Raw genomic sequence first — 20,389 nt, 5'->3', positions numbered from 1 at the left:
TCTTAGTTGCACGTTCTCCTTTTCTCATTCATTTTCTAAAACTGACATCTTGTAGCAAAGCAAACAAATTGTTTTCGAAAAATTGAAACAAAACCAAGTTGATTTTTTGGCACTGAATAGTGATGGTTTTGAGGGAAAGAAAAATATCTTCATTATTAATTTAAAATTAATGATCATATTATAATTATATTGTAACTTATAACGTATAAGTAACCGTAGTTCATATTAAAGTAAACATTACATCAAAGAAAGAAAAATGACATCTTCTATTATTTACTATAATTAATTTGACAAAATTTTCAATCAATATTATTAAAAATTTATGCATCACGCAGGTTCACTAACTAATAAATGTAAGTATGGTTATATAAGATTGACTCAAGCAATAATTAAGTGCGTATATAGTATTAAAGAAAAAGTAAAGTATATGTTTTCAGTTTTTTTTTTTATCATCATATGTTTTTAGTTTATGATAAGTAAATTTGAATTTAAGCTCAATTTCCTCATATCTAAAATTTGAATTTTAAAATGATTATTAATTTCGATCTTTTCCTCCATGATTAAAATTCTAAACTAGAGTCATCTTTATATGGAAGGATTGAACACATTTGTCAGGGAATAAATAATTTCTAACACATGATGACTATTTACTAATTAGGTTAAATGCTTGCTTGGAATCACTAGTAAATTTTCTAAAATTGAGAAAAAAAAATTTAGTCTACAAATATCGAGTAAGTGAAGAGAAAACAAAATTTTACTATTCCTAATACATGGTAATTGTGAATTTAACATAAATTATTGATACAAATTATTTATCATTATTGGAAGTAATATAATTTGAGAGTCATTCATCACTTAGTTAAAAAATACAAGTTGTTATCAATTGTGTAAGTTTACGTATTGATGTGAGTTTTAAAATTTGTTTTACTCCTTTTTAAGATATTAAGGTAACCAATAACATTATACAAGAATTAATAACAAAAGGTTCAATTGCCTCATGATATATAAGTCAAATTTATTAATTTTTTTCTCATGTTTGATCTCTCCTTAATTCTACATAACAACAACAAAATATATACATTAAAAAAATACAACCAATTAAGGACGAATTAAAGTTGTATACTAACATGACCTTGTTAGAAGGAAAATGAAACATACTACGTATAATGAGTCAATGTTTCTTATGGATCTCCTGAAAATCCACCTACTTCATCTTTCTGTTGAGCAACATCCCCCTATTCAATAACATACTTCTGTTGTTCTTCAATGACATCAACATCAACTTCTTAAGTTCGTCAAGTGATGTCGTAGGTCTTCTTCTTGTTTCATCCTATGATGAATTATCCCCACGATAGATAAATGTACCTCTTATTTTAGCAATATCTTTTAACTAAAATATATAAAATTAAAAAATTAAAAACCAAAAAAAATAACATTAATAAAAAAATCAAAAAAATATAAAACAAGCAATTAAAAAAATTAAAAAAAAATCATACATAAAAAAAAACAAATAAAAACAATTGCAAAATTTAAAAGAACCAGCAAAATGTGTAATAAAAAATTAAAAGATAAACAAAATCTATAAAATTAAAATCAAAAATCAAAAATTAAAAAGAAAATATAAACATATTTTAAATGTTGATGAAGCGTTAACCAGCTTTTGAAAGTCGACGAAAATTTAATCAGCTTTCGTAAACTGATTAAGGTCGTGACAGTCTTCAAACGTCAACGAAGGTTTCAACGCAGCGTTTTCATTTTCCTTTTCACGATCAACTCCAAACATACCCTCCTACGCATTCTCTTTATGCATTATTCAATATATTTCAATCAAAAGCACAAACACATTCTCTCTATGTATTATTCAATACATTTGAAGCACAAACGAAAACAGGACAACGAGGACCTCTACATGAACGACGAAAAAGAATAGCTGCACCGAGAAAAATGAAAGATAGTACTGGACCACCAAAACAAGAGCGCAAAGAACAACCACCATTGGCATAAGGGGACAAGTGCAACGACAACATAGGGAAATCAGTGCAAGTGAGGCGTGGAAGAGAAGAGGGAGTGTGGCTGCATGACTGCACTAGGGTTTCGTGGGTTTAAAGAAAGAAGTGAGAGAAGAATCAGAATAAAAAAATTTGGTCAAAGATTCTCTTCCTGTATCAGAAAGTTAAAATTGCAATTTTTTGGAAAAGTTAGAGATGCAACTAGAAACTGGTGAGGTGCATAGAGAACCAGAACCACTCTTCGTGTACACAATACAAAGCTGAAAATAAATGAATTTAGTAACACCAATCTAAACCTCCCAATTAGACATTAGAAACCACTTTCAACATTTGTGAAATTGACAAGACGGTTTCTGATAAAAAGGCAAAACATGAAATCTGGAAGACTAGAAATATATCATAATATCTATAATTTGTAAGTGTAGCATGTTAATAGTTTGCAAAAATCAAGTTTACAAATGACTAATGTACAAACATGAAAACCCCTTTCCCCAATAAAATTACTAAAAGCATTGGAGAGCTAACTATTTCAGAAGCATCATTCCAGACGCTTTCATGAATTAGTCCGAGAAGGTAGGCTCTCCACCTCACGAACTAAATTACACTCTTCCTACCATCGTGTGTTAACCTTGTAATACACTAACTACATAACTAATCATTTATCTTCATCCTCAGAATCTGACTTGGCAAAAACTGGCTCAGGTTGGGTTTCTGCGTATGCTGGAGCAATGAATTTTGGATCCTTCGCTGCAGCATCAGCATATTTCAGGATAGCTTCCCTTGGATCTTCCTCCATCCATGTCTCCTTAATCATGCCCCCTTTCTGTAATAATTACGTTAAATGTAAGTACATTCCACTTTCTCATCTAAAGCATGAAAACTCGGAAGTCAAGAAAAATTAGACAAAAGTGTTCAAAAATACAAACACACCTTTAGAAGATACTGGGTCAGTAAGCTTCCTTGACTAGTACCAACTCGTCCACCAAATCCAGGACCTGTAATTGGTAATTCAGGTTTATGGGACTTCAATGGATCCTTCAGCACTTTCTCTCGCTGTCGCTTTCGGCTTGGCTGATCTCTAAATAGTGGTAAAGCGTGAGGATTGTGAATGACAGGTTTTGCCTCAAAGTCATCAATTGATTTTTTCCTTGGTGCACGTGCAACACATACAAGAGCTCCTCTCTCACTTAGGGTTGGATCATATAGTACGTGAGTCCCTCCTTGACTTTTATCACCAGTAGTTGCAAGTATCTATAGAAGATATAGTTCAGATACAAGTGATAAGCACGAGAAACAAATGCAGTTCAGAGAATGCAAGCCGATAACAGAAAATTGTTAACACAACTGTGATATTGAGTTACCTGATTCAGTTTAGGATGCCAATAACACTGAACAACACTGCAAGTGGATGATATGCCAACTCTTGAAACAAGCTCAAGGTTTAATCTATCGAAGAAGCACAATAAACCTCCTGTCGAGCTCTCCCTTTCCACAGATGTTCCAGTCAAAAAGAGTTGCTCATCGGGACTGAAGGCAATATTTGTTTGTCCATAGTGATTTGGCAGATCCTCAAATACCTTTAATGGTTCCTTTATTTTGCGTAGATCCCAAACCTGAGGCATAATTCATTGATCAATAGATAGTCAGGATCGTCAGATGTACTGCATGCCTAAAAGAAAATAGCAACAACCTTTAAGAAGATTTCAGATATGTGATCTTTTATTTACCTTCAATGAACCATCAAAACTCCTTGACAATAAGATTCTCCCATCACTAGAAAATTTCAGACCACTAATATCATCTTCATGTCCTTTTTCAATGTGTAGATCTGGCCTACTCCCCCAACCAGGCTTAATATTCCAAATCTGTTAAAATTAATGACCGTTCAGGAGAAAACTAACTGTTAACACTGTTTCGCGTAAGCTTAAAATCAGCATCTATTGACTTTCTTGCTTGGTAACATCAGAGTAAAAAAATGATACCTGGATCGAACCATCTCCTATACCACCAGCAATGCATTTACCATCACGATCCCATGCACATGTGGTTACAGGAACTCTTCCAGGTCTTGCGAGCTTTGGTTTAATGACCTAACCATTGAATGATAACAACAAAACTTCAATAATATCAAAAAATTGTAAAAAAAAGCATAAATTTATCACAATGCCGATGATTTCCTTATAACCACATGCAAAATAGAAGTCAATAATAGTACAAGTAATACTAGAAGCAAGTAAGAGATGCCTCCAGCCACTTTTCTGTATAAAGGCTAAAGTTTTATTTCAAGAAAATCCAAGTAGCCCCCCATATATGTTTGAAAGGCTCTTTACCCCCGAGCAGAAGAAAGGATTTTAAGACAATGCCGATGATTTCCTCATAACCACATGCAAAATAGCAGTCAATAATGGTACAAGTAATGCAAGAAGCGAGAGATGCATTCAGCGACTTTTCTGTATGAAGGCTAAAGTTTTATTTCAAGAAAATCCAAGTATTCCCACATATATGTTCAAAAGGCTCTTTTCCCCTAAAGTGATTAAGTACAAAAAAAATCAGTGCATGGAGCAACTCCAATGAAAACATTTACAATGGAAGAAGACTGGTAAAATAGCAGTCAATAATGGTACAAGTAATGCCAGAAGCGAGAGATGCTTTCAGCGAATTTTCTGTATGAAGGCTAAAGTTTTATTTCAAGAAAATCCAAGTAGGCCCCCATATATGTTGGAAAGGCTCTTTTTCCCCCAAAGTGATTAAAAGTACAAACAAAATCACAGTGCATGGAGCTACTCCAATGATAACATTTACAATGGAAGAAGACTGGTAAAATTCCTAAACCTGCTTCTGACTTTTGAAGTCATTAACATCCCATATGCGTAGTGAGCCATCTTCTGATGATGTTAAAATGGTCTCTTTAGTTTTTGGATGCCACTCTCCACATGTCAATCCAGATATGTGGCCCTTGGTATTCTTTAAATCACGAATATACATGTCTCCCTTCACAAACTCTCCCAAAGTAAGCCCATCTCGGTCATAAATCTGTGGTAGGACAAAAAGCAGAATTAATGCAGGATCACACACAAACACAAAAAACTAGCAGAAAGTGATGCCATCCCTACCTTTGCTTGAGCTGATCCAGTGACGCACAAAAAGCGATCAGCAGTTGGACTCCAGCTTAAATTGCGAACTTGATGACCTTCAAATGGCTCCAGCTGACGAAAAGATTCCAGTCGAGCATTCATTCCTTGAAAGTCATACATTCGTACTGTATAGTCATAGCTTCCAGAAAGCACTCTTGATCCCGTATGATCCACAGCAAGAGCTGACACAACCTGTTAATATTTCCCAGGAATTATCATTAACAAATTACTCCCATACACAACTGGTTTCCTTTCCTATCACTTTCAGATTTGGAGAACCTACAGCCGGTGCTGGCCTGTCTTGGGTTCTAGTCAAATTGTGAAAAATGATACACGACTACAATTTCAGTTGCATAATCAAGGTTAAAGGTTTTTCAAGTCTCCATGATTACAATTTATGCCACTTTGGTCACATACGTCAGACACAGCTGCAAAACGTGATTTAAAACCTTAGTTCTAATTCAGTACATAGTTGTTGTATCCTGATACGATTGGCCTAGGAAGGGGAAAACCTGCCCATAAACCTAAATGGTGAAAAAATCAAATTGGATGGGCCTAGCATATTATGTATTTCAATTTTAATTTTAATTATAAATCCCTAAAGAAGTTGATGACATTGACAGGGTTGTTATCCAATACCTAGCTATTTAATTTAGGGTTCTAGTAAGGAGCCAATGAAAAAATATGAATTATTTCTAGTAGCAATCTGACCTTCTTCATAGTCTCTTTATAGTTTACAGTAGCTGCAGCGCTGATACTTTCCATCATGCCCCACTCGTTAAAAAAAGAACAATTAATTGCAGCCAAACCACGACTTATAGCTAAGCTAAAAGCTAAAGTAATTCACGATATTCGCGAACCCTTGGGGTTTCAATGGATTATCGTAAGACTTAAAAAGAAGGTAAGCGCCCAAGAATTGAAATTCTAGAGACTAACAAAGCTAGCATTCAAAAACCTAGCGTTTGGGAATCAGAAATAAAAATATATATCGTTTTTCATTAATTTCAGGAAGCAATACCTTGGTATGGCCCTTGAGAACAATTTCGTTACTAAGGGGAATCCGGAAGCGGGTCCCTACTTCGTCTTCATCCGAATCATCTTCGGACTCCGACGCGTTCGGTGGCGGCGGGGGCGGGCCAATCATGTCGCCGTCCCCGTCGTCGTCGTGGGAAGCTGAGGGCGGAGGCGGAGGAGGTCCCACGAGAGGGGCATCGTCGTGATCGGTAGGCGGCGGTGGGATAGGGGTTTTGGAAGGACGGAGGGAATTGAGCCATTCCCTGGAAGAGGAGGACAGAGAGGGAAGCTGGTTGGTGGTTTTGGAATCGGAATTGGAAGTGGAAGTTGAACGACGTGTCGCATTGTGGATGGATTCCAGAGGCGTTTGAGGCTTCGATTGCTTCCCGAACGACAGAGGAAACTGAGCTCTAGCACCATCGTATATGTCACCCTCCTCCTCCATTCTCTCCACACTACAAAAACCAACACAAAATTCTATTACTGCTACGTTTCGTTCTCTATTTTTTTTCATATACTTTATTATTGGTCCTTCTATTTTCTTCAGACCGGACCTCAGAAATTTTTATCCACTTTGGGCTTTTGCTTCCTACAACGCATCATTACTAATCGCACCCCTATTGTAACAACTTGATTTGAAAAGTATTATACTTCACGTGTTATAGAAAGGAAATTTTGTTCTAAATTTTTTTATTAAATGGGTCTCATATGTTATGAAAATATTGTTCAGAAAATCTTATTCTAAAAACTTCATTATAGAAATTTCATTTTAATCATATTCTGAAAATTTCAAAATGTTTATAGCAGACAATTTCCAAAAAAGATCATCTAGAGGTCACTTTTGTAAAAGGCATAAGGGTTATTTTGAAAATTAGGACGTGCATCAAGAATTTGTAGGGGTATAGGAAGTAAAACGTCCCATTTTGTCATCTTCGGCTCATTACCTCTGTCAGCTCAATGGGTGTTGCTCCCTCCATCACTACACCTTACTTCTTCCACTTCTCCAATTTATTTATTTTTTTCAAAAATATTCTTAGGTTAAACTTTTTTTACTTTTACCATTAACTTTTTATACTTTTAATTAAAAACTTTAATTTTATATCTTCATTTCAGCGCACACCACACCCACCTCCCTCTCTCTTCTTCTCTCTTTTCCATTTCCGTCACCAACCCTTACACTGCCTCCCACTCTTTTCCTTCTCTTTCCCATTTCTGTAATAATTTCTGTAAATACAAGCATCTTTGCTCAAAATATATGCATTGATGTTTTTGTCTCTTTTTTTTTTCTAAAACTATTCCATTCTTACAAATTTCAAGTCTAGTCAATTATTATCTCCTTCACATGTACATTATTTTTCAATTCCCAATATCTTAAAGCAACTGCTCTTTTAATAGATATTATGATATGTTAAACTAATATAACAATATCTCCTTCCAGTTATTTGTTGTTTATTTCATATTAGTTTCTATGGGGGTGGGGGAGGGGGGTGAGGATGGGTGACAGAAACGGGAGAAGGAGAAGAGAGAGAGGGGATGAGTGTGGTATGCGTTGGAAGGAGGATATAAAATTAGGATTTTTAATTAAAAGTATAAAAAGTTAATGATAAAAGTAAAAGAAAAAATTAACTTAAGGATATTTTTGGAAAAAATAAATTGGGGAGGTGGAGGAAGAAACTGTGGTGGTGGAGGAAACAACACCCCAGCTCAATTCTTATTAGAGAATCAAACCTTTATCCAATCCACAACATTTTGTATAAGAGAAAAAAAGTTTAATTTTAATGAATTGTTAGCCATCTTATACGGACAAGAAATTTAAAATTATGTATTTATTTTAGATTAATTATTATAAGCAATTCAAATAATTTTACCTTATTTAATGAGCTTATATTTCAGATACCCTTCATTTAATTGATTTTTATTTTTGAAAAGTTCTCTTGTACTCTTGACATTTAGACATTTTTAAAAAAAATTATTATTATAAATAAATAGTATTGTAACTTCTTTATTTAGTTTGAATTATTATTTTCTATTTTCAAGAAACAAGATAATGGATTTCATTATGATTAAATTAAATCTCAATAACATTCATATGAAGTAACTGTCTTTAAATTATATCTAAACACAGTTATAAATAATTAATAAATTTTGTCTATAACTCAATCCTTACTGCATCATTATTATTATAAGTATGATTTAATAAAGCTAAAATACTGGTATATTGTATATTTTTCGATTACCATTGGTCGACCACTTTGAGTCGATTATTTTGTTTGATCTATTTAGACTAATCATTTTTGATCGATTTATTTAGGTTAACCATCATTGGTCAACCATTCTAGATCGACTACTTTTGGCCGAGTATCCTTTGAGCGATCATTCTTGGTCGACCATCCTTTGGTCGAACTTTGGAAAGATCATTTGTGGTTGACCACCTTAGGCTTCCAGATACATGAACAACACATGCATCATCACAGCTAATGCTTTTTACTTGGTCACCTACTAACTTTAGTATCAAAGTATCCTATGCAAATATATCATACAAATAGTTTGAACATACGAGAAACTCCTTATACCAATAACACTTGGATTTGGAAGTAACTAATTGGAGACTAACCAATTAATGTAAAAATCACTTAGAATCCGACCAATTGACAAATACTTGCCTAGTCCATCCAAACAACTAGTAAAGTTGAATTTAAGAATTCTTAGTCTCATATAAGTCAAAAAATATAATAATAACAAAGCTATTAAACCAATCCATAAAACACCAAAGCCAAGCGTGTAAGGATTATTATTATTAACTTAATTTATATCAAAACTAGTAAAGGAAGAGAAATCCAAAGAAAGTGATTTTTTTCACAGATTATAATTATATTGAACAAAAAAACATTTTTTTATTGGATAGTATCAGGGTATGTTTTCATTAAAAAATTAAATTTCTAATTAAATTTTAAATGTCTCATAAAGTTGATAATTTTCGATTAAGTTTTTATCAAAACAATTTGTTCCATTAAAATCCAAAAATTTAACCTACTATATATGGACTCAAATTAAATATTAGTGATAATAACATCACCCACTTTTTTGGTCTTTCCCCCCTTCTTGTTCACATAATGGGAAAATGCAGTAGCAAAGCAAAGGTCCACAACACCAACAAGAAAGTTAATATATTTTTCTTCGAATTTCAATCAAGTAACAAACAAAAAAAAATAGTAATTTAATGCTGCGTATCTGTTTTAATTTTTTTTTGTGGGAGGGTAAGCAATGAAGTCACCATGCTTATTTGTTTATGGAGAATTGATGGAGTGTAGTGACTGAGGTTGTAAGTAGGGGAGTAATACCTTAAAAGGTGATGCTTGCTTATTGGATGTATATGGAAGAAGCTAGAAAAGATTACAGTCTTAAAATTTGGAAAGATAAATTATTGATTTATATGGTGACATTAAATTTGCTGTTGATATCGTGTAACGAAGGAAAAAGGAACAAGAATTTTATATGTTCCTTAAATTTTTCTTTTTTACTAAATGTGTCACCCAAATCCAAAGTCTTACTTGGTTTCATCCTGATTTTCTTTCCATGTTTTAGTTAAATAAGACAGTGTAAGAAAATATTTACTTAAAATATTGCAAAAAGACTCGTAATTGATGATATCACCCGTAATCTTTTGTTTAATCCAATGAAGTAGTAAAGCTGAATTACAGGAAGCAGATGATATAGTGGCGAACTTGAAATTCCTCTGTGCCCGTCATCAGTGACAACGTTGCTCCTAAGCCGCCCATGTGGTTGTCACTATCCTTCATATACATGTTTAAATATCACATCATCATCATCAACATCATCATCTCGTCTTACATTAAACTAAACACAGAGTAAGAACCTTGTCCAGTTACCATGAGTTAAACATTGAGAGAAATCTGCATTGGCTTTTTTTCTGTGCGCTTTGATTCTTGAAGGCTGGAACTTTGGATTGTCTTTTGAAAATGGAGGAAGAGGGTAGTGTGAAAGCAGGAAGTAGTCTCCGAGCAGGCAGTACTAGGAGTAGTTTGAGGATTGGGAGTGTATCAGTTTGGAGGAACAGTGGTGTGGAAATGTTTGGCACCTCTTTCCACCAGGAAGATGATGAAGAGGCTCTTAAATGGGCTGCCATTCAGAAACTTCCTACCATGGCACGTTTGAGGACAGGCTTGCTGACTTCACCTCAAGGGGTTGCCAATGAGATTGATGTTCATCAACTGGGCTTGCAAGAAAGGAGAGGTTTGCTTGAAAGACTTGTCAGAGTTGCTGAAGAGGACAATGAGAAGTTCATGCTCAAGCTCAGGGAACGCATTGATAGGTAAGTGCAACACACTAGAGTCTGTGTAATAATGGAGTTTGGATTGTTTGCATCAGGTCTTAGATTCATCAGATTCAAATCTCATTGTCATCATCATTACACAATATAAAACATGTTTAACTGAATGCTTTTAGAATGCACTATTGATGACTTCATTTTTGGAATGGATGGTGTTAGAGTTGGAATTGCCATTCCTACAATAGAGGTCCGATTTGAGGGCATGAACGTTGGAGCAGAAGTTCATGTTGGTAGTAGAGCTGTGCCAACTCTCACTAACTACATGGTTAACAAAGTGGAGGTAAGTGTAGCAATACCGATCTTAATTAACAGTATTAACCTCTTTGAAGTAGATTTTCATATGCATTTTACTTCTGTTGGCTTTTAAAGGGGCTATTGAACTTCCTACATCTGCTCCCAAGTAGAAAACAGCATATAAACATTATCCAGGATGTTAGTGGAATAATAAGGCCTGCCAGGTAATTAACAATTAACCTTGAAAATACTTGTATTATGTTACATTTCATTTGTGTTGAAACGATTACAGACAGAAACAGGTCACAAGGGATAGTACACACAAATATTCCTATTTATAATGAAGAAGTACTATAATAAGAAACAAAACTTGATATCTAATGATGAAAACATTTTGTATCAAATCATATCATGTCTTTCTATCCAATGTATCGAATCATATTTCTAAATCTCTCTAACTATTTGGAAGACAACACAACAATCTTAAACAACATGTCACTGTTTGTTTTTCTCCAGAATGACATTGCTGTTGGGCCCTCCAAGTTCTGGGAAGACCACTCTCCTGTTGGCCTTGGCTGGAAGACTTGATTCAAAACTTAAGGTTGAGCGTATATTTAATTGTTAATTGATGGTGTCATGCGTATGCTCGTATTTTCCATTTGTTATTTTGGCTAACGAGTTATAACTTCTTGATCAGTTCAATGGAAAGGTGACTTATAATGGCCATGGGATAAATGAGTTTGTACCCCAACGAACTGCTGCTTATGTCAGTCAAAATGATCTTCATACTGGAGAAATGACAGTCCGAGAAACCATGGCCTTTTCAGCACGAGTCCAAGGAGTTGGACCTCGTTATGGTTAGCTCACACTACAATTTCGAAATCATATGCAAAAATTTCATAAGAAAATCAAGTTTTAACCAAAATTATTTCCCATCTATGCAGATTTGCTAACAGAGGTGTCCAGAAGAGAAAAAGAAGCAAATATTACACCTGATCATGATATAGATGTCTATATGAAGGTAACACTAACACACAGATAATTTTCTATCAAAGATATGTTTTACCCATTTGGCTTGATTCCCTTGAACTTCCTTTCATACTGTTTTAACAGACGGAATGACAAGCTTTCAAACCAATGGAAGAGAAATGTGTGCTTTTTAATAGTAATAACATATGTACTAAAATTTTGGAATTCTATTTCTGCTCATTAAGCAATGGATTTTCCTTTTGGGGATACAGATATTATGAACAAATCTGTTACGCACCAGCTTTTCTTTTTTATTTGTGTTGAACTTGAGTAAACCATCTATTTATGTCTATTTCTTAAAACTAAATGGAATGATTGATAATTTAGTGGTTGAACTTTTGACTTTGTAATGCTCAGGCTGTAGCAACCGAAGGTCAGAAAGCGAATTTTATTACAGATTATATTCTAAGGGTAAAATTTCTGTACTCAAGCGTTCTCTTATAACTCTAAAGCCATTTTGAGTTAAATTCCAGTTTGATTTGCTTTATATTTTCAGATTCTTGGACTGGAGGTCTGTGCTGATACTGTTGTGGGAAATGAAATGTTAAGAGGTATATCTGGAGGACAAAGAAAACGTGTTACAACAGGTAAAACTATTTTGACTTCATATTTTGAAGTGTATCATATCTAATTAACTCAAGCAATCTGTGGTGCAAATATCTTCACGAAATATATATCTGTAAATACAGGGGAGATTCTGGTTGGACCAGCAAAGGCTCTATTCATGGATGAAATATCTACTGGTTTGGATAGTTCAACAACTTTTCAAGTTGTGAATTCACTCAAGCACTATATCCATTCTCTCAAAGGCACTGCTGTTGTTTCACTCTTACAACCAGCACCAGAGACTTACAATCTTTTTGATGACATTATTCTACTCTCTGATGGGCAAATTGTGTATCAGGGTCCCCGTGAACATGTTCTTGAATTTTTCGCTTCTGTGGGTTTCAAATGTCCTGAGAGGAAAGGTGTTGCAGACTTTTTGCAAGAAGTAAGTGTGGTTTAACTTCTTTCTACGCGGTAAAAAGTATAAGTACATGTTCAACGTCATAGACTAATAGCGATTTTATTTGATTCTCACATGTACAAATTTATTACTTTAAGGTAACATCAAGGAAAGATCAGGAGCAATATTGGGTACAAAGAGACGAGCCTTACAGATTCGTCACAACCAAAGAGTTTGTAGAGGCATTTCAATCATTTCATGTTGCGAGAAGCCTGGCTAATGAACTTGATACTCAATTTGACAAGTCGAAAAGCCACCCTGCAGCTTTGGCAACCGAAAATTATGGGTTAGGAAAGTGGGAACTGTTTAAAGCTTGCTTGTCAAGAGAATATTTACTCATGAAGCGTAATTCATTTCTTCACATCTTCGAACTTTGCCGTGTAGGTTTGATCTTTGCAACTTTTCATGTCAATGTTTCGTGTCCAAGGACATTATGTGATAATTTCCATTACTAATACCTTTTACTACATCTTTTAGACTGCTACAGTGGCCTTTATTGCAATGACTGTTCTTTTTCGGACTGAGATTCACCATGATTCAGTGACTGATGGTGGTATATATGTGGGTGCATTGTTCTATGTCCTTCTCATAACTTTGATAGATGGGTTTACTGATCTTACCGTGACAATTTCTAAGCTTCCGGTTTTTTACAAGCAAAGGGACCTTCTCTTCTTCCCTTCATGGATATATGTTCTTCCTGGATGGATCCTGAAAATCCCCGTGACTATTGCGCGAGTGGGAATCTGGGTGTTCCTCACCTACTATGTTATTGGTTTTGATCCATATGTTGGAAGGTAAAAGAACCGTGTTTTTGTACTATTTCCCTCTCCCCCCTTCTCTCATGTTAAAATACTATTCAGTGAGAAATGACATGTATATATATCTCTACTTAAGCAGACTCTTCAGGCAGTTCCTTCTTCTGTTAGTTGTTAGCCAGATGGCTTCATCCTTATTCCGGTTTATAGGAGCAGTTGGTAGGGAACTGACAGTAGGTTTCACCATTGGGTCATATGTATTGTCCATTCTCATTGCTATGAGTGGCTTCGTCTTGTCAAAAGGTACCATAACATTAATACAAAAAGAAGTCTTTCTTCTTCTTTTTTTCATTACAATAACACTATTACTTTTGTTGTCTTTGTTTGCATTCTATAGACAATGTGAAAAAATGGTGGCTATGGGGCTTTTGGTCGTCACCTATGATGTATGGACAAAATGCCCTAGTAAATAATGAGTTCCTTGGTAAGAGGTGGAGACATGTAAGCTTTTCTCTGCATTAGTCTTTGTATACATTTTGTGCTTGCCTTGTTTAGATAATCTAATGTATGGACATATTTCATATGAAAGGCTCTACCGAACTCAACTACACCATTAGGAGTTGAAGTTCTGAAATCTCGCGGGTTCTTCACTGAGCCGAAGTGGTATTGGATTGGTGTTGGGGCACTGTTTGGATATGCCGTAGTGTTCAATATCGCTTACATCCTCGCTCTCACTTACTTGAACCGTGAGCTTCTTCACCTTCGAAATGTTTTGTAACCCAGAAAGAAAGCTTAATTTTTGTGTACTAATACTGTCACAAATTGGTTATCAGCAATAGAGCAGCATCAAGCTGTTAAATCAGAGGAATCTCAAAGCAATCCACGGGATGGTGGAAGCATTTCTACTAGTTCTTCGTCCAGAAGAAAAGAAGCTGAGAGAAGAGGAATGGTTCTTCCGTTTGAATCATATTCCATCACCTTTGATGATGTAACATATTCTGTTGACATGCCACAGGTAATGTAGATAAATGAGTAAATGAAAAAAAAAAAAACTTGTTTTAAGCTTTCTGAGCATTATTAAGATTTCTGAGAATTATTAATTAAATTTGCAGGAAATGAAGAATCAGGGTGTTCTTGAGGATAGGCTGGAGCTTTTGAAGGGTGTCAGTGGCGCTTTCCGACCAGGAGTTCTCACAGCATTAATGGGTTCCACTGGTGCTGGCAAAACAACTCTGATGGATGTACTAGCCGGAAGAAAGACCGGGGGTTATATTGGTGGGAACATCACAATTTCTGGCTATCCAAAGAAGCAAGAAACCTTTGCAAGAATTTCTGGATACTGTGAACAAAATGATATCCACTCTCCCCATGTCACAGTATATGAATCTTTGCTCTATTCAGCATGGCTTCGATTATCAGCAGAAATCAATTCAGAAACCAGGAAGGTTAGTACCTTAATCCCAGTTTAGTAGTTCATCTAACGAGGACAAGTAATTTATCATCACAACATGAACATTTGAGTTACCAATTAATAGTCATAACTTTCGGTATGAGGTTATCCTGTATAAGTTATCTGATTCCATGCAAGGTCTCCCTCTCAGCTATTTCTTGCACATTTCACATATACTACTGTGTCACTTGCAGTGTTACAAAAACATCATTTAAATGTCTTATGAGTTACTAAGTTTTGAAATGACCAATGGTTGGTGGCAGATGTTCATTGAGGAAGTCATTGGACTTGTGGAGCTGAACTCTCTAAAGCATGCAATTGTTGGATTGCCAGGTGTTAACGGTCTATCAACCGAGCAACGCAAAAGATTGACTATTGCTGTTGAGCTAGTGGCTAATCCTTGTATCATATTCATGGATGAGCCAACTTCTGGGCTAGATGCAAGAGCTGCTGCTATTGTCATAAGAGCAGTTAGAAACATAGTGGACACTGGAAGAACCGTAGTCTGCACAATCCATCAGCCTAGCATTGATATATTTGAATCTTTTGATGAGGTAAAATAAGCAGAGTAAAAAACTGTGACTGGCATCGTTATTCTATTAAGAAGTTTCCGACTTTTTTTTGTCAACTACATGCAGCTTTTTCTTATGAAGCGAGGAGGGCAAGAAATATATGTGGGGCCACTTGGACATCGTTCTTCTCATTTAATCAGTTACTTTGAGGTAAAACATGAAGAAAATTAAACTGCATGTTTTGCTTCAGACCTGTCTTAGTAAAAATTTCACTGTTGTGAACAAATTTCTCATGAAGGAAATTAAAGGGGTCAATAGGATTGAGGATGGCTACAATCCAGCAACGTGGATGTTGGAAGTCACAACTTCAGCAACAGAAATGGAAATGGGGATTGATTTTGCTGAAGTGTATAAAAGTTCAGAGTTATACAGGTATGTTGAATTCGTTGAAGTCTAATCAAACTCTAGAAAATGAAAATAATATGCTACTAGAGCTATAATATTATTGTAAGTTGTTCAAAGTACAGAGAGGTTAATGAGGTAAACTGTAATGTGGCATATTTTCAGGAAAAACAAGGAAATGATCAAAGAATTGAGTACTCCAGTCACTGGTTCAAAGGACCTTCATTTTCCTAGAGAGTACTCAAGGTCCATCATTACTCAATGCATGGCTTGCTTATGGAAACAACATTTGTCTTACTGGCGCAATAATCAATACACTGCCCAAAGAATTCTCTACACAATCGCTTTGGCCTTGTTGTTTGGGAGCATTTATTGGGACCTTGGCTCCAAAATGTGAGATGAAGTCATCAAACTGAAAAATAGGAAATTTTGTTGCCTCAAACTCATGTTAGATATTTCTGTAGCTCTTTCTAAAGGTGTATTTCCATGTCTGTTGCAGCAAAAAGCAACAAGATCTTTTCAATGCCATGGGATCCATGTATTCTGCTGTACTCCTTCTTGGTGTTAAGAATGCTTTTTCATCACAACCGTTGGTGGCTGTTGAAAGAACTGTTTTTTATAGGGAAAAAGCTGCTGGAATGTATTCAGCTTTGGCATATGCTTTTGCTCAGGCAAACACTTGCTGTTTATTAGAGATTTGACCTTTTAACTTCCTTGCATGTAATGATGTAAAAATTTATTTCAGGGTCTAACTTTTCTGATCATAATATTTTCTTGCAGGTTGTAATCGAACTGCCTCATGTTCTTGTACAAAGTGTGGTTTATAGCCTTATAGTGTACGCAATGATCGGTTTTGAGTGGACTGTAGCTAAATTTTTCTGGTACCTTTTCTTCATGTACCTCACCTTCCTCTACTTTACCTATTATGGCATGATGTCTGCTGCATTGACCCCAAACCCCATCATTGCGACTATATTTTCTACTGGAATCTATGAAGTGTGGAATCTCTTCGCAGGATTCATAATCCCACGGCCAGTAAGCTTTAACTTCCTTTGATGTTTGATGCAGTTTCTTACATTTTCTTTACAACCTTGAGACATGAAGAGTGCTATTAAACACTTTCTAATACACTCTATATACACTGATTGAAATCACAAAATCACGAGTATGTGAATTAAATAATGTCAGACTCACCTAATAAAAAATTTCAACTAAAGATAGAACGTGTTCTTTGATATATCACTGTAATATTTCTCATTGTGTGATGTATCAGATATGTTTTCATGTCAGGACATTGCATAACACTTCAATTACTTCTGGATGAACTGTCTCTAGTGATTTATCATGTCCCGTGATTTAAAAAAACATGTTATGCTTATTTGTCTGTCTTACTACTCTTGAGTTGTTACTAAGTTTCCTAAGCAAGATTAACTTTATGTTCGTTGTTTTGGGGGCATGGATGAACAGAGGATTCCTGTGTGGTGGAGATGGTACTATTGGGGAAATCCAGTAGCTTGGACTTTGTATGGGTTGGTGGCATCACAGTATGGAGATATTCAAGGAACTATTGATTTTAGTGGTAAAAGTACAACAGTGGAAGACTTTTTGAGAAAGTACTTTGGTTTTAGGCATGAGTTTTTGGGAGTGGTTTCAGCTGTACTAATAGTATTTGCAGTAACTTTTGCATGCATATTTGCCATTGCAATTAAGTTGCTTAATTTCCAAAGACGTTAATTAAGAATGAGGCCTTCATCTTTTGGTTACAATGATAGTGATTTGTGCAGGAAATAAACATGGCTTTCTGTATTATCTTGTCTTGGAATTAAAATTGTATCAATTAAGTTATTTAAATATTATTATCAATTAGTCTAAACAGATTAATTATTTTAATATTATTATCAGTTAAGTTATTAAGTAGTTACTATTAAACTGCATGAACCTCTGTAAATTAAAATATCAATAAAAAGTTTCGAGTTATTTCTTGAAAAATAACTTGTCAATCATGTTATTTCAGGAAAAAAAAAAATGAGCTAAAATGGTAATATTAATATATATTTAAAGACATAAATGATTTTACACTTTCAGTCTAATATCATGTGTAATAAATTTATCAAATTTTATTTTAACTATTCTAAAACGTCATATAGATGGTTATTGTTGTCGATATACAAATTTAAATTTGACATTTCCAACCACCTTATGTAAGTTATGATGATAAAGTTTGACGTTTTAAACAAATAAAAGGAGAAAATTAATGACAAAAGGACACTAGAAACAATCCTAGACTTCAAGAAATTCCAATTTGTCTTATTATGAGTTTGGAGGAGGAATATCACCCATGAAATTGAAATATAATATTTGAATAACTTACAATTGATTTTTTTTCTCATTTTTTAAATAATTATATATATATATATATATATATATATATATATATATATGAAGTAATTAAAATATTTTATATTTCAATTTTTCTTATAAAAGAATTTAATTCTTATTTTAAAGCAAACTTAACTTTATTTTTGAACTCAAATTAAATTAGTTTGAATTATGATCTAGAACCATATCAAGTGTAAGTTTAAATTTATTTTAGAAAATTTGATCTATGTTTGACCTTTAGTCTAAATTAATTTATTTTGACCTTCAACTATGGTTAATTGTTTTTAATCTTTAGTTTAAACCAAACCGACTCAATTCAACTTTTGACCTGGTTATTTCAACTTGACTTTCAACGCAAGTCATTTCGGCTCGACCTTCTATTTTTATTGACTAGGCTCAATTTTTGACTCGACATTTAGTCAAGATCGATCGACACAACTTAACTTTCGACTCGAGTCAATTCATCTTAAACTTAGTCTGAACCAAATTAATTCAACTTTCATTCGAGGTCAACTCTATTAACTCTTTGGTCCAAACCAACTCAATTGAACCTTCAATTCGACTTAACTCCACTAAGTTTTCAACCTAAAAAAGAGAGAAAAGGAGTAGAATTTTAAATTTCTTATACTTTTGAAAGTATTTGAAATTCTTCTATTTTATTTATTTGAAATACCTTTTAAAATTTATTAAATTTAAATTTATTTTTAATTAATTTATCCAAATAAATCATTTTAGTGTGAAAAAAATTTAAATTCTTCAAATAAACAAATTATCTTTCTAAATTATTTCATCCAAACACTTAATGTATTGCACGACTATTTATGTATTAACTCATTTATTTTAATTTATATAACTTCATGATAAACTAAGAAAGTTCAAAATACAAATTTCCATCTATAATAAAATTTGTATTCTACACATTTGATCCATATCAACATTGTCATTGGTTTTGATCCATATCTTCTTGAAAGGTAGAAGAACTTAGTTTCTACACATCCCAAACAAACATATGTTAGGTTCAACTTTCCTTCCCTTCTCTCAGAATCTTACTCTTCGGTTTATCTTTATTTTTTATTTTTAATAATATTTTCATATGTTGACAAATAATAAATATGTTTAAAAAACTGAAGTCTTATTAAATATAATGTTCCGGTATCAAATATTGTTGACCGAAATTTAAGAAAATAGCTTGTACGAATTACATTAAATAAATCAAATAAGGGGATAAAAAACATTTTTCTTTTATTTATCAACAACCCATATACAAATGCATATTTACATTGTAAACCCCAATCAGATTGGACTTTAATATAAAATAGGGTATTTTAATAACTAAGCAAGGGTTAGTTAGAAGAAGTAATCATGTGCACAGGTCATAACTCGTAATGTATGCTTTGTAAGAGTATGATTGCTTAATTATTTTTTTATATCAGAATAATAATAAAGTAAGAATTGAAAATTTTTGAGTTTTTCTGTTTAATGAGGTAAAATATATCCACGAGATATTATCTGTTTTGAGTCAAATCTTTATGGATTTGCTTTTGGTACCTATGTGTATATAAACTCAAATTCAACTCTTCTTTTATTTGATGTGGGACTTTGTTTGTACTCCAACATCCTCTCTCAAACAAAGGACTATGGTTTTCCATCTTCCTCTATTGCGGAAGTCTTTTTTAATCTCGAGTACACCATGGTCAACACTGAGCATCTCTTGCTCTCCACCTCTCATGATTCATCTGGCGATCTGCCACCGACCACCTGCATGGCTCACCTGATCATGGAAGGACGTACTCGTTTGAGCTCGATCACCAGACCCGAACTTGGGTTCTGATAGCACTATTGAGAAAAACGTGACCCATACAAATAATTATATTTTAATATTAAAGTATTGAATTGAGATATTTAATAAAAATATAAATTAAATTATTAAATAAAAAATTATGAAATTAGTCACACAATGATTATATTAAAAAATTGGATTGTGTAAATATCACGGTAGGTTTGTCAATCTCTCGAAATTTAATATTTTTTTCTTTTAAACCCTTCTTATTTGTGAGGGATTAACATTTAATTTCTCTAAGTTTAACTTTAATTTTCTAGACATTAAACCCTTT

General features: G+C 33.9%; 2 protein-coding genes across 2 annotated transcripts; one reads left to right on the top strand and one right to left on the bottom strand.

Moving 5' to 3' along the window:
• Nucleotides 1–2,386: 2,386 nt before the first annotated feature.
• On the bottom strand, nt 2,387–6,647 carry LOC124819596 (Transducin/WD40 repeat-like superfamily protein). The gene is made up of 8 exons (XM_047291147.2): nt 6,162–6,647; nt 5,123–5,335; nt 4,842–5,042; nt 3,992–4,099; nt 3,737–3,874; nt 3,371–3,622; nt 2,940–3,260; nt 2,387–2,832 (listed from the first exon to the last, which is right to left on the bottom strand). The coding sequence occupies exons 1-8, from the start codon at nt 6,600–6,602 to the stop codon at nt 2,665–2,667; spliced, it is 1,842 nt and encodes a 613-aa protein (XP_047147103.1). The 5' UTR covers nt 6,603–6,647; the 3' UTR covers nt 2,387–2,664.
• A 3,373-nt stretch (nt 6,648–10,020) lies between these two features.
• On the top strand, nt 10,021–17,752 carry LOC124819597 (pleiotropic drug resistance protein 1-like). The gene is made up of 23 exons (XM_047291148.2): nt 10,021–10,490; nt 10,668–10,788; nt 10,878–10,966; nt 11,259–11,343; nt 11,440–11,599; nt 11,687–11,763; nt 12,129–12,182; nt 12,268–12,358; nt 12,461–12,762; nt 12,876–13,157; nt 13,255–13,571; nt 13,675–13,835; nt 13,930–14,033; nt 14,122–14,278; nt 14,366–14,547; nt 14,645–14,977; nt 15,246–15,536; nt 15,621–15,704; nt 15,793–15,926; nt 16,062–16,289; nt 16,396–16,567; nt 16,677–16,931; nt 17,364–17,752. The coding sequence occupies exons 1-23, from the start codon at nt 10,138–10,140 to the stop codon at nt 17,628–17,630; spliced, it is 4,299 nt and encodes a 1,432-aa protein (XP_047147104.1). The 5' UTR covers nt 10,021–10,137; the 3' UTR covers nt 17,631–17,752.
• Nucleotides 17,753–20,389: the final 2,637 nt, after the last annotated feature.

Source organism: Vigna umbellata, chromosome 5 (assembly GCF_029865625.1).
Source record: "Vigna umbellata cultivar VRB3 chromosome 5, Vumbellata_1.0, whole genome shotgun sequence".
In the NCBI taxonomy this organism is placed as follows: domain Eukaryota; kingdom Viridiplantae; phylum Streptophyta; class Magnoliopsida; order Fabales; family Fabaceae; genus Vigna; species Vigna umbellata.
The sequence above is the reverse complement of the archived record's forward strand: the minus strand, read 5'-3'. Positions and strand labels throughout refer to the sequence as shown.

Coding starts and splice junctions, on each gene's coding strand:
- LOC124819596 (XM_047291147.2), bottom strand. CDS start 6,602: ATGGAGGAGGAGGGTGACATATACGATGGTGCTAGAGCTCAGTTTCCT. Junction 5,043..5,122: donor CTGGATCAGCTCAAGCAAAG/GTAGGGATGGCA, acceptor GTCCTACCACAG/ATTTATGACCGAGATGGGCT. Junction 4,100..4,841: donor ACTTCAAAAGTCAGAAGCAG/GTTTAGGAATTT, acceptor TTCAATGGTTAG/GTCATTAAACCAAAGCTCGC.
- LOC124819597 (XM_047291148.2), top strand. CDS start 10,138: ATGGAGGAAGAGGGTAGTGTGAAAGCAGGAAGTAGTCTCCGAGCAGGC. Junction 13,836..13,929: donor TGGCTTCGTCTTGTCAAAAG/GTACCATAACAT, acceptor TGCATTCTATAG/ACAATGTGAAAAAATGGTGG. Junction 15,537..15,620: donor TATTTGAATCTTTTGATGAG/GTAAAATAAGCA, acceptor AACTACATGCAG/CTTTTTCTTATGAAGCGAGG.